Source organism: Amphichorda felina (assembly GCF_050947745.1).
Source record: "Amphichorda felina strain 45539 chromosome Unknown scaffold_1, whole genome shotgun sequence".
Taxonomy (NCBI): domain Eukaryota; kingdom Fungi; phylum Ascomycota; class Sordariomycetes; order Hypocreales; family Bionectriaceae; genus Amphichorda; species Amphichorda felina.
The window spans coordinates 2,765,712-2,779,413 of NW_028145049.1; the positions used below are offsets into that span (position 1 = coordinate 2,765,712).

The 13,702-nt window shown below is 53.7% G+C and overlaps 3 protein-coding genes across 3 annotated transcripts; 2 read left to right on the plus strand and 1 right to left on the minus strand.

Moving 5' to 3' along the window:
• Window positions 1-136: 136 nt before the first annotated feature.
• ACO1O0_000891 (SDR family NAD(P)-dependent oxidoreductase) lies at window positions 137-1,020 on the plus strand (the record flags this gene model as incomplete). The annotated part of the gene is made up of 3 exons (XM_083190387.1): window positions 137-601; window positions 677-784; window positions 850-1,020. The coding sequence occupies 3 exons, from the start codon at window positions 137-139 to the stop codon at window positions 1,018-1,020; spliced, it is 744 nt and encodes a 247-aa protein (XP_083054246.1).
• Window positions 1,021-3,339: 2,319 nt separating this feature from the next.
• ACO1O0_000892 (Zn(II)2Cys6 transcription factor) lies at window positions 3,340-6,827 on the plus strand (the record flags this gene model as incomplete). Its single annotated transcript, XM_083190388.1, has 6 exons — window positions 3,340-4,363; window positions 4,542-5,276; window positions 5,332-5,351; window positions 5,410-5,538; window positions 5,598-5,722; window positions 5,780-6,827. 6 exons carry the CDS (start codon window positions 3,340-3,342, stop codon window positions 6,825-6,827), a joined length of 3,081 nt encoding a protein of 1,026 aa, XP_083054247.1.
• Window positions 6,828-7,374: 547 nt separating this feature from the next.
• On the minus strand, window positions 7,375-11,931 carry ACO1O0_000893 (P-loop containing nucleoside triphosphate hydrolase protein; the record flags this gene model as incomplete). The annotated part of the gene is made up of 11 exons (XM_083190389.1): window positions 7,375-7,401; window positions 7,465-7,901; window positions 7,957-8,075; window positions 8,127-9,787; window positions 9,837-10,562; window positions 10,746-10,916; window positions 10,970-11,308; window positions 11,364-11,418; window positions 11,478-11,556; window positions 11,618-11,723; window positions 11,776-11,931. 11 exons carry the CDS (start codon window positions 11,929-11,931, stop codon window positions 7,375-7,377), a joined length of 3,876 nt encoding a protein of 1,291 aa, XP_083054248.1.
• Window positions 11,932-13,702: the final 1,771 nt, after the last annotated feature.

The window sequence follows — 13,702 nt, forward strand, 5'->3', positions numbered from 1 at the left end:
GCTCAGGGACGGGATCATGGCTCCCGTGCGGCTTTGCCCCGCGAAGGCCCCTCCGCCTTACCCCAATTGCAAACATCCATCCTAAGACCGGCCAATATGAACAACGGCATTCATTTATTCTTCTTGTCCCGACGAAATGGCTTCCGTTCCAGTTGCCCTCGTCACGGCTGGCTCGGCTGGCCTGGGCGCCGCTACAGCACGCCTCTTCGCCAAAGATGGAATGCGCGTAGCTGTCAACTACAGCGCTAACGAAGAGCGAGCCGCCAAGCTCGTTGATGAGCTGTCGGCCATCTCTCCGATCCCAAACAGCCGAGAGGGATTTGTCCATATTCGCGCAGACTTGGGCCAGAGACAAGAGATTGTGAGCTTGGTGGACCAGACCATCAAGGCCTTTGGAAGGCTCGATGTCGTCTTTTCCAATGCGGGCTGGACCAGGTTCAGGGACATCAGCAATCTCGACGATAATGTCGACGAGGAAGACTGGGACAGGTGCTTCAACATGAATGTCAAGTCGCATCTGTTCCTTATGCACGCGGCCAAGAGGTATTTGGATGAAACCAAGGGCGTTTTTATCACCACGGCGTCCTTAGCGGGTGTCACCGTGAGTGGTAGCTCTCTGGTATGCATCGCCTTCGCTCCGCAATGAAGTGTGTATATCAGTACTGATGCTTCTCAGGCGTATAGTGTCACCAAGGCCGCACAGATCCACCTGGCCAAAGGGCTCGCCAGGGCAGCCGCCCCAAACATCAGGGTCAACACCGTTTCTCCCGGCCTGATGCTGACGGTAGAATACCCAGCTTCCTCTGCGTTTGATCTTTTTTTTCTTTTTGTGCTGATGGCGACGCATAGGACTGGGGACGTACCATGTTTTCCGACGAGAAACAGAATGAAATACGGCACCGGACCAAATTGCAGCGCCTGGTGACTGTCGAGGACGTGGCGGATCAAGTAATGTGTTTCGTGAAGTCTAAGAGTGTCACTGGTGCCAATGCCGTCATCGACGCGGGTCAGTCGATTTGAAGATGTGAATGGTCATTTTCAGAACCTAAATGCATTGGTCAGGTGTATGATCACATTCCCGGATTAGCAAGTATCGCAAGACAGGCTATCTATTGACTCCTCTCCTGACTTGGAGTTGAGCTGGTCCGAGACTGTAGCGAGTCTCAAGAAGGGTCGCATTTCGTTACTTCCTAATAAACCAGCTATGATTATTGAGTGGCGGTTCATGGCGATTCTTTTCTTATCTGATGAGTTATGTCTTGTTATTGGGGTATGCAACGCATTGGTGCATGTTGCTTCGCGATGCATGTCCAAGGGGGCTAGTCTCTAGATCTGGAGCCACTACGTATCAACCCCCAGCCATTTGAGCGCCAAGGCGGATCACATAGGTGCTCTTGGGGGCGACACGCGTACTTGTTTGGGAATCACTGACCGTTGAAAGTCAATTGGGCTTCTGAGGCAGCCAGACTCGCTGGGACATGCATGGTAATATAGTACGTACTCCTGTAAGCCATGGACTACGAGCACACCTTCGTCCTAGGTGGCTTATTCGTACGGAGGTTTAGGGCTGAAGACGACTACCATTGGCCCGATCCGACAGTGACAGAGCAAGATCTCCTTCATGCGAGATCTCAAGTCTCGAACCGGCCCAGGACCAATAAACGCCATTAGGCTGTTAGGGCACAATCTGCCAATGCAGTTATGTGCAGATGGCATGATGACGGCACAGGAGAGATGGAAAAACCAATTCAGAATTCAGAATCGGCAACTGAAATGGGGACGCGTGGCAGAGGTCCTTGGCGCTGCCATGGAGCCATGGTACCCCGGACCGGATCCCGCTCGTCAAGTCTTTTTTTTTTTTTTTTAATCCCAACAAATCGATACTACCTGATCGCCGTTGTTTCGAGGTTGTTAACTGGTCGGGCTTTCTATGTGCTGTTGGTACTAACGAGCACTAGTAGTACCACTACCAGTACGTAGTAGTATCGACTCCGCGCTGTTTCAAGCCTCCGCCGGGAAAATCCCCCCTCATGCCGGCAGAGTTGAAGCCCGGTTGCAACATTGAAGTCGTGGCAGAAAACGGCACGGTACTTGGTGTGCTCAGATTGACCCAGATCCGAGTCACTTGCCGCCGTGCCGGTGATTCCGAGCTCTGGCGGCAGTCGCACGGACTTGGGAGGGTCTGCCAAGATATTGTACACGCAACCCTTTTTGATTCTCCCAGTTGCCAGAGTAGCCTAAGCCGTAGTAACGGGGTGATCGCTATGGTTCTTTGTGGCGCTCCGGTGATCGATGACGGCATGCTGTTCCATTCAAGGACACGAAGGCAAAATGGTGATTTTTTTAGATTTTTTTTTACGGGGGTGAAAGGAAGAAGGGCTGGAGATACGATACTACTGCGAGTACTATAGGTAGGTCGTAGGTAGCACCAAGCTGCCGTTTGATCGAATGCACAAGGCGACACTGTGCCAGTTGGGTTGCAGTCTCGAGTGGCACTATGGTAGTAGGTGAGTACTAACGGATATCTTGGCATGGACTGGACGTGCCTTCCCAGGTTCCAGGTCGCCTTTATTACACCGTACGTGCGGAGTACATAGCACCTACCCGTACACGCGGAGGCAGGAGTGAAGGAGTCGTGCCCGGGTCCCGGGGTGAAGGTCCTACTGGTGGGAAAAGGATACTCGTACAGTACTTACGTACAGCATGTAATGTATTGTCGACCTCGGCCCAAACTCTGGCTCTTGCAACGCCTGGAGAACATTAAATATTAAGCTTATCCACCAGCATACCCAATCCAGTCCATTCAGCCTTTCAGGAGCTTCAATTGCGCACAATCCGTGGCGTGCAAGGGTTCGCGGTGAGAAACATCCTGGGCGGCATTGGGCGCTCGGGGAGCTGCCACTGACCGCCGACGCGCCGTTGCAGTGGTGCAGGAAAGAGCTTACGACGACAACCCACCTTCTGGCCCTCGAATATGCACTGACTGGTTCCCTCTGGTCTTTTGGGTCCTTTTTGGGCCCGGGGGTCTAGAACCATCGTAAACAATTCAGACACTCTGCCAGACGTGATCTACACCTCTCCTCTTCTTTATACCTACCTATTCGTACCACTTACGCGTTCGCCTCCCCTCGTTACCCACGCCTCACCTCCCCTCACCTCACTTCGCCTCACCTCCTCGCCGCCTGTGTACCGCCCATGTCGGCCTTGCATACGGCGCCTTTGCTGGGCCCACTGCCCCGTGGATAGCACAGGTATCGAGTAGACAGACAGACAAACAGACAAGAGAGAGGGAGGCCTAAATCCCCTTCTCTCCCAAGGTCCGGTTTCTCTGACAGAATCATGGCTGGGCCATCCTTGTCCCACATCCTCGATCCTCCTCGGCCGACCACGGAACGTGACATCTACTCAACACCGCCATCGTATGCCCATCACGACAATTTGCGCCATCCCCATCAGCAGGACCAGCAGCAGCAAGGTGGCTCGGCCGGTGCTCCCGCCGCGCACCCTCGTGGTGTTAGTCCCAATACGCGTAATCTCAGCACGCCACCCGTTTCGCTGCCACCTCCGACGCCCACCAGCTCGACCCTCCAAGTCCGACCAGCACCGACATCAGGATCCGTACCACTGCCAGTCCTGGCTGCAGCTGGAGCTACGGCTAGCTCAGCCTCAACCCCGACCGAGAGCCAGCAGGGCCGTGGGCAGCTGGAGCCAGGAGCCGCGTCAGCTGGAACCACCAACACCACGGGAGCGTCCCAGTCAACAAACCATCGCGGCAACAATCTCTATGCTTGCCGCGACTGTGGAAGATCTTATTCACGACCAGAACATCTCGTCCGCCACGTTCAGACACACACCCTCGGCCGCCGCTTCGTCTGTGAGATTTGCCAGAAGACCTTTGCCCGCAAGGATCTCCTCCGCCGCCATGTGGCCAACCACGACAACGACTCGCCCAAGAAGCGCCGCCGCACGACGACCTCGCCAGGTGGCGGGCGAGTCTCGCATGCCTGTCGCTCGTGCGCCATTGCCAGGGTCAAATGCGACGATACCAAACCATGCAAGCGATGCGTCAGCCGGAAGCTGCCCTGCGTCTCCACCGAGGCCCCTTCAACAGCAGCGATGCACTTGATGCACTTTTCAGCCAATGCCCACTCTTCTACCGGCAACACCAACAACGACAACATTGACAATGAGAATAAGCAGCCCGTCACCGCCCACTATCCGGGATCTTTTGGCCACCACCAGCCCCGCTCTCTGTCTGCGCCTCACTCGGAGCCCCCTCCGCAGCACCAGCAGCGCCATGCGAGGACCTCAAGCACGGCTACTTTTCCCTCATCGCAGGCGAATCCTCCCAGCAACAAGCCTGGTCAGTTACCAACCCCCGAGATCTTTTTGTGAAATAAAAAAGGCAGGTTTGGAGCGAATTCCAACCTTGAAGATTGTGGATTGGGGCCTGATAGTTCAAAACGCAAAGGGGACAATGTAAGCTAACTCCACTGTGCTTACAGGAACGTCCGAATATCACACGCGACCATTTTCTGTAGAGTTGGAACCGGCTGGCAGTGCCATGGCCCTCAATCGACTACCCTTTGCTGATTTCCTGCGCGATGTTCTCGATGAGGATTCGGCGGGGTCTGGTCGCGCGGGCCCCATCCAAGGACTCTCTGTGCTTGATTTCTGTGACTACAACAGCCTCGAGCTCACCGACGACGATTTTGGGCTGCTAGACCACTGGAACGTGGATGGGAACCATACTCTAGCACAAGGGGTCAGATACGCCGGAAGCTCGCATGGCCGTGACAGCTCTGCCGATGTGGCTCAGGTGCGGCAGGACCTGGTCAAGATGTGGACCAACTCCTCCTGGAGCCCAGATCTTAGAGCCCAAGATGGCGTGAGCAAGGAGCAGCGCAACATGGCGACGACTACTGGCGGTTCTGATAGCATCCCGGAAACCCGCGACAGGACAGAGAGGGTCATCCCCGAGAGGCTGGAGCACTCGGCGCGAGACCGTATGCTGGCCATTGTGCTCAGCACATGCCGTCCGGGCCCGACGCTGACCCGCATCGCGTCCTCGTTTCCATCCGCCGACGTTATGGACACGCTAATTCAAAACTTCCTCATGTCCCTTGCACACCAGGTCTCGGAGTGGATTCATTTCCCTACCTTCAGACTCAATGCTCAGTCTCCGGAATGGATTGCCATAGCTGCGGCGTCCGGCGCAGCACTGTCGTCCATACCGACTTTGCAACGGTTTGGGTTTATCCTGCAAGATGCGGCTCGTAGGTCACTGTACAATCCCTCTCCTGGAAACTCTCCACGCTAACAGCACATTAGGGGCCACACTTCCCACACAGGTATGCGCCGATCTTGGAGTTGTGGTGGAAAGGCAATGTGTGGCTAATAATTCAACAGTTTGAGGACGACGCAACGACAATCCGTGATGTATCACTCATCCAGGCCCTCCTCCTCACAGAGGAGATTGGTCTCTGGAGTGGCAATCGCCGCAGAATGGAACTGGCCCAGAGCCATCTTGCTATTCCAGTAACTGTTTGTGCTTTTCCGTGCGCAACCGATGCGCTCAAGTTGCTAACCTCCAATAGTTGATGCGTTACCGGAACAAGTTCCAAAGGTCGTCGTACCCTGCTATTACGGTAGATCCTCAAGACGAAGGTGCAGAATTGGAAGAGAAGTGGAGGCGATGGGTTCATCGTGAACAATGGAAACGGTATGTTTCCTGTATGCAATATGCATGGGTAATCGGATGACAACTGATCCTTGGCAGCCTTGTCTTCCACTATTTTCTTCGAGATGCCCAGTGCTCCATGGCGACTTTGACCAACTCGGCCATCTCGTACGCGGAGCTCACTCTCCCTCTTCCGGAGTCGAGGGAACTTTGGCTGGCAAGAAACCCAGCGGAATGGAAAGCAGAGTACTTGCAGAGGCACGGAGGGCAGGGCAGAGCATTCCTCTCTCTTGGTGATCTTCTTCACGACATTCACATGTTGCCTGGGCATAGCCAACAGGTGGATTTCCAATTTTCGGTGTCTGTGTACCTGCATGGCTTCTGGGCCTTGATTTTAGAGTACCGGAAGCTGAGTGCCGTTTGCCGGCCACGCTCGTACACAGGTAGCATGGGCGGTAGTCAAAACCTTTTGCTTAGCTCCCGACAGCAGGAGCTGGTCAAGGAGTTGCAGAGCCTTCAGCTCATGGCGCAGGAGTGGCAAGATATGACGGCGCAAGAATACCTGCTCCTCAACTTGCTTATTATGAACCTGCACATCTCCCTCGATGACTTGGAGCTGTTCGCAGGTAAGGAGGGGGAGGACCAGGCGCGGCGCATCTATCCCGTGCTACAGCAGTGGGCCTCCAGCTCCGAGGCGCGCTCGGCCATCTGGTACGCTGGCCAGGTCTTGCGCTACGCTAAGGCGTTCCCGCCTGGGCATCTGAAAGACTTCTACGCTGCTGCTGTCCACCACGCAGCTCTCACTCTATGGGCCTACGGCGTCATCACCAAGGCAAATCGTCGACACACACCACTGCCCTCGCAGTACCCGTCTGAGAATATTTACTTGGATGGCTCAGAGACAGTGTTAATCCAGCGGTTTAGGGGGTTCGGCCAAGGGCAGCCGGCGATTCGCGGGCCCATGGTCAAGGACGCCGTGTCCGAGTCTGGGTTGGAGGACCCGCGGGGTTGCATGGAGATCGCGCAGCAAGTTCTGCGCTCCAACTTCAAGAATGGGGCAGACAGCCTCCCAACCATGGTTGAGAATCTGTGCATAGTGATGAGGCAGTTGGGGGATGCTGCCTGGGCGGTCAATCTGGGGCCGTAATAGACAGGTCCGAGTTTGGATGGGCTGATGGGCTGCTTTTCCCCCTTGTTGTCCTCAATTTCTGTCCAAATAACATTATGGAGGGAATGGGCCTGAGGAACATATGAGAAATATGAGGCTGGTGAAAAGGTCCTTGGACATTTTGACGACGAGATACCCAAGATATAACGGCCGACGACATATAACATATATTTGTATAATACTAGCTGTTAAATATATTCCTTACGGGCTTTAGGCCTATTGTTTCAGAGTTTGTGCATTCGTATGATGTCGTCACGAAATTGGATGTCATGAAACATGATGTTGGTGATGCATAGAGTGGGTATATGCGGGTTGAAGACATGTATGTGAATGTGTAGATCACTCATATGCCAATATAAATACCAAGTACCTATAGAATAGTGGAGTGCTCTATTGCGCCGCCAAAACATAAGTAGAATATCAACCATGTGCTACTATTACAAGAAAGTGTTCGCTCAAAAACATCTACAGTGAAAGAGTTCCATACGCCGCTTCAAATGGCCACCATGTTTTATGCCGTATCCATTTACCGGTCTAGAGCCTGACTCTGACACTATTTCTCTGGTTAGCCTCGTACACCCACTCATATCTGTCAAAAGGGAAGCTTCGAACGTACCATCTGATAATACATGCCTTTCTTCTTCAGAAGTTCGACGTGGCTGCCCTTCTCGATCAGCTTCCCCTCGCCGAGAACGAAGATGATGTCGGCATTCTGCACGGTGGCAAGGCGATGCGCGACGCAAACCATGGTGCGACCCTTGCCTGCGCGCTCAAAGGCTGCCTGGACAAGCTTCTCACTCTCTGAATCGAGCGAGCTGGTGGCCTCATCGAGAAGCAGGACGTGTGGGTTGCGGATGAGGGCGCGGGCAATGGCGACGCGCTGCTTCTGGCCACCCGAGAGGGAGACACCGCGAGAACCTATGTTGGTATTATAGCCCTCGGGGAGTGAGACGATAAAGTCGTGGATGGACGCATCGCGGCAGGCCTGGTGTAGCTGCTCGTCTGTAACCGCGTCGGGGTCAACGCCGAGGATAATGTTGTCTCTGAGCGTTCCTACCAAAAATATCAGTATAGTTAGCGAAATGTAAGAATGCTGGTTTATTCTCACCCTGGAAAAGCGTGGCTTCTTGAGCAACGAGCGATAGGTGGTTGCGGTACCCAAAGATATTGAGCTTGGAGATATCATGGTCGTTGAAGAGTATCTTGCCGCTATCCAGCTCATAGAACCTAACCGCCATGTCAGAGATGATAACCGGGGCAAATATTGATCATGCTTACCTTTCTAGAAGCGAGATGATGCTCGTTTTCCCACAACCAGATGCTCCCACCAACGCGGCAAACTGTCCCTTCTCGATTGTGAGATTAAGGCCCTTAAACACGGGTGCCTCTCGGCTGGGGTACTTAAAGCCGACATCTCGCAGCTCAATCTTCATACCGCCCTCACAGTCGCCGAGAGCATACTCATTAGTGGGTTCGTCTGGTATCCTAGAGTCTCTCGCGTTGAGGATGCGATTAGAGGCCGTCATGACCTGGGCAGCATTGGGGCCGAAACTGAGGCTCTGGCCAGCTGCCTCGCCGGCGTTCATGATGGCCATGAGACACACAAAAAAGGCAATCATTGGAATCTCCCCGCGGATGAGGAGGCGACCACCATAGTAGAAAATGAGCGCTTGGCAGGCCATGGTCGAGCTATCCGCCAAGCCAAAGATGATGCTGACCCATCGGGCCTTCTTGTACGCAGTGACAACGTGACCCTTGCATAGCTTCTCGAAGCGATCAGTAATGGAATCCTCCAGTGTCAGCGCCGAGACCGTCCGGAAGGCACCAATAGACTCCGAGGCAAACTTGGAGCTCTCTGCAAAGACGTCATTGTTCATCTTCACAAATTGCAGCTCGTATCGGAATCTCCAGAAGGACGAAAAGAGACTGACTGGCAATACAACGCAAATTGCAACGAGTGCAAGTTTCCACGCGAAGGAGAGCGAGATGATCATAGAACCGGTGAGGTTGAAGAGGGCAATATAGACCATGGACATATTGGCGCCCATGAGCTCCTCCAACTGCTTGGGGTCATCTCCTAAACGGGAGGTTAGGGTGCCGTGTGAGTGATCCTCCTCGTCAAAGTAGGATGTTTTTTGAAACATCATGGCGTCAAAGTACTGCTGTTGATACTTGGCCCGGACCAAGCCAGACATCCGCGTCGACACTAAGAAGGTCCCAAAATAGGCGCAGCCAACTCCGATGGCGAGGACAGTCCACATCAGGGCCCAAAATGAGGCCTGATCCACGAGCTCTGGGAGATCCCATTGGTATTTGGTAAAGATATTAATCGAGTTGGCGAAGAGCCAGGCTTGCAGCGGCGTTGTTGCACCCGCTCCGGCAGAGAAGAGGATGGCGAGACCCATCAGCCACCATACACTCTTGGACTCGTAAAAGAAGAGGCCGAAGCTGTTGAACAGATTTCTCTTCTTCTCAGTCGACTTCTCCTCCTCTCCCCCGGCGGCTTCTGATCTGGCTCGACTCTTCTCACGGGTCAGGGACTCATCTTCATCAGCAACCTCAGCCGTGCTGTCACTAGCTTCCGTTGGCTCGCCAAGGGAGAGTTGTTGAGCCTGGACGAGCCCATTGTAGACACCTTCCATGGCGACGAGGCTCTCATGAGTCCCGGTCTCCACCACCTTTCCCTTTTTCAACACAACGATACGGTCGGCCTTCTTGATTGTCGAGAGACGATGAGCGATGGTGATAGTGGTGCGGCCTTTGGCTACTCTGTCCAGGGCAGCCTGGACAATTCGCTCTCCACGGACGTCGATGGCGCTGGTGGCCTCATCAAGAATAAGAATTTTTGGCTTCCGAACAATAGACCGGGCGATAGCGATCCTCTGGCGTTGTCCACCAGAAAGCCTGGCACCGCTATCCCCAACAAGAGTATCATATGTCTGACCAGATGTTAGTTATGGTCTTAATGCCCCCGCACCTTGTGATTACCTCTGGGAGCTTGTCAATGAATTCGTCAGCGAAGGCCTCTGCGCAAGCTTCCTTGACAAGCTCTCTCTTTCGCTCCTCTGGCTCGTCCTCCCACTGTGAGCCCACCAGGCCGTTGGCAACATTCTTGTAGATAGTATCGTTGAACAAAAACGGTTCTTGCTGTACCAGGCCAATTTGCGATCTCCACCACTTGAGGTCAATTTCGTCGAGGTTGTGGCCACAAGTCTCGACTGTTCCGCCCAGTTCAACAGAAGGACCAGTGTCCTCTGCATTGGGGTCGATCGGTGTGTCGTCATCATCCTCGTCTGTCTTCTTCTTCTTCTTCTTTCCCGGCTCTTGCTCGATGGCCTTCGCGATGACATATTGATCTCGAAGGGTGTACCATCTCTCTATAAGCCCCACAATAGTACTCTTCCCTGACCCAGATGGTCCAACAATGGCGGTAAGTTTTCCGGCCTCAAGACGCAGATCTAGATTGTCCAAGATTTTGACATGTGGTCTGCTCGGGTAGGCAAAAGTGACTTGGTTGAGCACAATGTCTTCTGTGGCCGAAATGTCTGGTTCCTTCAGGTGGCCCTTGTTGGGTAGCGGGGCGTCGATAACAGTGAAGAACTCGCACGCGGCGACGCTCGCTTTTCCGACAGCAAGTAAGGGCGTGGACACTCGTTCTAGGGAGAAGACAGTCATCATGACGGAGAGCAAAACCCTGAATTCGTAAGCGGATATCTTAGAAGGCCATGTATCCACCTGGGATACTCACACAATAATGACGCCGATATTGTCAAGCCTGCCTTGGCTGTATATTCTGGTGCCATACCAAAAGGCTAGGCCAAAGCAACCGAACACACCAAAGAACTACAATAGTCAACTTCACGAACCTGGTGTTGCGGCTAGAAATGGTTTTCTTACAACTAGGGCGAACTGAACAGACATGATCGGGGAAATGAACAGTGCATGTTTCTTGGTTTCTTCGACGTGTTGTGAGTATCTCTTTGAGGTCCGAGCCTCGGCACCACAAGCCATGATCATGCGAATGCTAGCAAGGGCTTCGCTAGCAACGGCGCCGGCCTTGCCATCGGCCTAGTTTTGGTCAGCCACTGGTACACCAGGTGCGTGGTAAAGGGGCGACTGACTTTTGTCATGCGACCATGGCCCTGGAGAACGAGAGGCAGGGTGATGCTAACTGAGATGAGAATGAAGAGGATACCGCTCGAGGTCACGAGAGTCAGCTCCCAATTCCACGTAAAGGCGATGATGACAGCCGCGACTATCAGCGACATGTACTCGACAAATACACCGAGTTTCTCCGAGATGCCGAGCTGTAGGACGTTGCTGGTCGACGTTATCGTGCCAACTGCGTAGCCGGGCGGCATCGAGTCCAAGACGTGGGTACTCTGTCCAAAGAGCCGCTGCAAGTAGTGAAGGCGAATTGCGGACGACAACCGAATTCCAATCATCCGAAATGCGAACTCCTCAAGGTTAGCAGGATGCATATGCAGCGACCAAGAGCTCGGCACCAGGCTATACCTTGTTGATAGACCCAAGACCCCAGCGGGCAAGGAACAATGCGAACATGTATAACCTGAGGGGGTTTAGCTTTAAGAAGATACAGTGGGCGAGGGCCTACGTGTGTTTACTTACGAGAGTTCGTCCAGAGTGTCCTTGAAGGCGTCTTTGGCACCACCACTAGCAATGTCGGTGAAGTTATTAACGAATTTACCTACAGCACAAACAGTGTCAGTGGTGTATTATCCCAAGGGGTTGTAGACAAGTAGGCGCACCAAAAAGGACATTCATCAAGGGCATCGTGATACCGGCGCCGATGGCAGCGATACAGCCTGCGGCGTAGACAACAAAGTCCCACTTGGTAGCATAGCTGAAGATGCGCTGGGAACAATTAGCATGGCGATATACTTGTTACGCTAAGGCAAAAGCATACCAAGTAGTCTTTGAAAGTTGCGGTTCTTTCAGGGCGTCCCTTTTTCTTATCTTTGTCTTGGGCGCCAGGGTTGGTGTCAGACGCGTCTTGGGTCTTGTCCTTGTGTGGCGGCGTTGCAGGCGAGCTGCCAGTCTGGTTGCCCTTTTCCTCCGCCATAATGGGCGCCGGAGGTACAGCCGTACAAGGGCGCGCAAAAGGCGCCGATGGCAGCTGAGGAGGACCAACGATTCGCGATGCTAGCGATCTGACGTGAAAGTGGGAGAATCGAAGTTCTGTTGCCAAGATTAGTTGGTCGAGTGACGGGGCTATTATGCGAGATGCGGAGGAGGCCGCCCCTAGTCAGAGGCACAAGATAGGGAGGAGGGTCTGCAAACACAAAAGCCAAGTCTGGCGAACAAAATGAGGACTTCGGAACCTCAAAATATATAAGTAAATCTCAATAGGTTTGTGACGACGGCCTCAGGTAACAACTACTAGGTAGTACTGGGGCGCACTCCGTTCCTTCCTCCCCCTTCTCCGTAGTAGTACTCGTAACTGTCAATATTGGGTAAGGGCAGCTGCGACCTGAACGCAGTTACCTGCATGATATGGAGCCCAGGTGGGGGTACCTTATTGCTAGCATCAGAGGACGAAATGATGTATATTCCCCTGTACGATGGCCTAAGGTATTCGTACCTGGTCGAGTTGGAACAGGATGTTGATCGGATCAGATCACAAGGGCTTGCTGTACGACAGGGCCAATCATGAGGAAGGGTCCATTTGACGGGCACCAAGTCCTTACGTCCTGCCGTTGGGGAGGTGTCATCATGATCATTCGCGCAACGTTTAAATTACTGAAAAGCCCCGACGCCAGGCCTGAACCGGACGCAGACGAGCTCGGATTTCTCGCATTCGGGACCCTTGACGAACCCGAATGCCCGACGCCGTCAGAGGATCGCGCCCTTCTGTACTTTAGTATGGGGTGCCCTGCTGGGCCTGGCATTACACCGTTGGCCAGCACTTGTACGAGCTGAACGAACTGATAATATTCATAAAGAATCTTCTCAGCAACTGGCTCTTGTTGCCAGCAAGCAGCAGTCTGCTGCAGTTTGGGTTACCTGCAGATGTTGCCCTCACAGCAATCGGCTTGTAAAAGAAGCAAACGGGGTTAGGCCATGGGAGTCTCTCTATTCAAGACAAGCGCCTGCCGTCATCGCCGTAACTGGCCGGGGAGACGGGGTCGGACCGCTCCAATACTCAGCCCTACCAGCGCAATGGGGTGGCTAGGATTGAGGGGGATCAGATAACAGTGAGTCATTGCTTCCTCCGACAACGAGTACGAGTACTATGTTGCTCCTGTTCACGTAGCCTTGCGCTCTCTTCCCGTCTCCGGGCCATTCTCGTCACGTTCCAGGTTGTCCCGCAAAGAGCGACATTCCAGGTCAGCTGCCAGGGCGGCACGGGGAAACATCATCCTCGCTTCGAAATTGACACCGAAATTTTCCAACACTGATCGCCGGTGCCGTCCGGATTACATGGTATATCCCCTGTTTTCTGCCCAGCTCAAATCTCGTAATCTAAGCGACGTGAGTCTGCACCTTCTGGTGCGGCCAACTTCTCCGTATTGCGGTGCCTATCGCGAGGAGCCATGAATCTACGAGAAAGCGTTCCTGAGGCACTCAACAAACGCGACGCCTCTTAATGATCCAACAGCGTGGACCCTCGCTCTCACATCCAGTGGCGTCTTGTGGTTGAGGACGAGCCTCGCGACTCCTAGAGCCCAAAAGCTTATTATCTGCTGTCCTGCGCGCAACACTGGCAACAATAGCGGGGCACTCGACCACTGACTTTCGGTGGCTTCCCCTCCGGTTGCCGTTGCCCTGAAAGTTTTTCCCCTCTGCGGGCAGCAGCCGCGACCAGCAATTGGTGGCAGGCGCAACTGACGCTT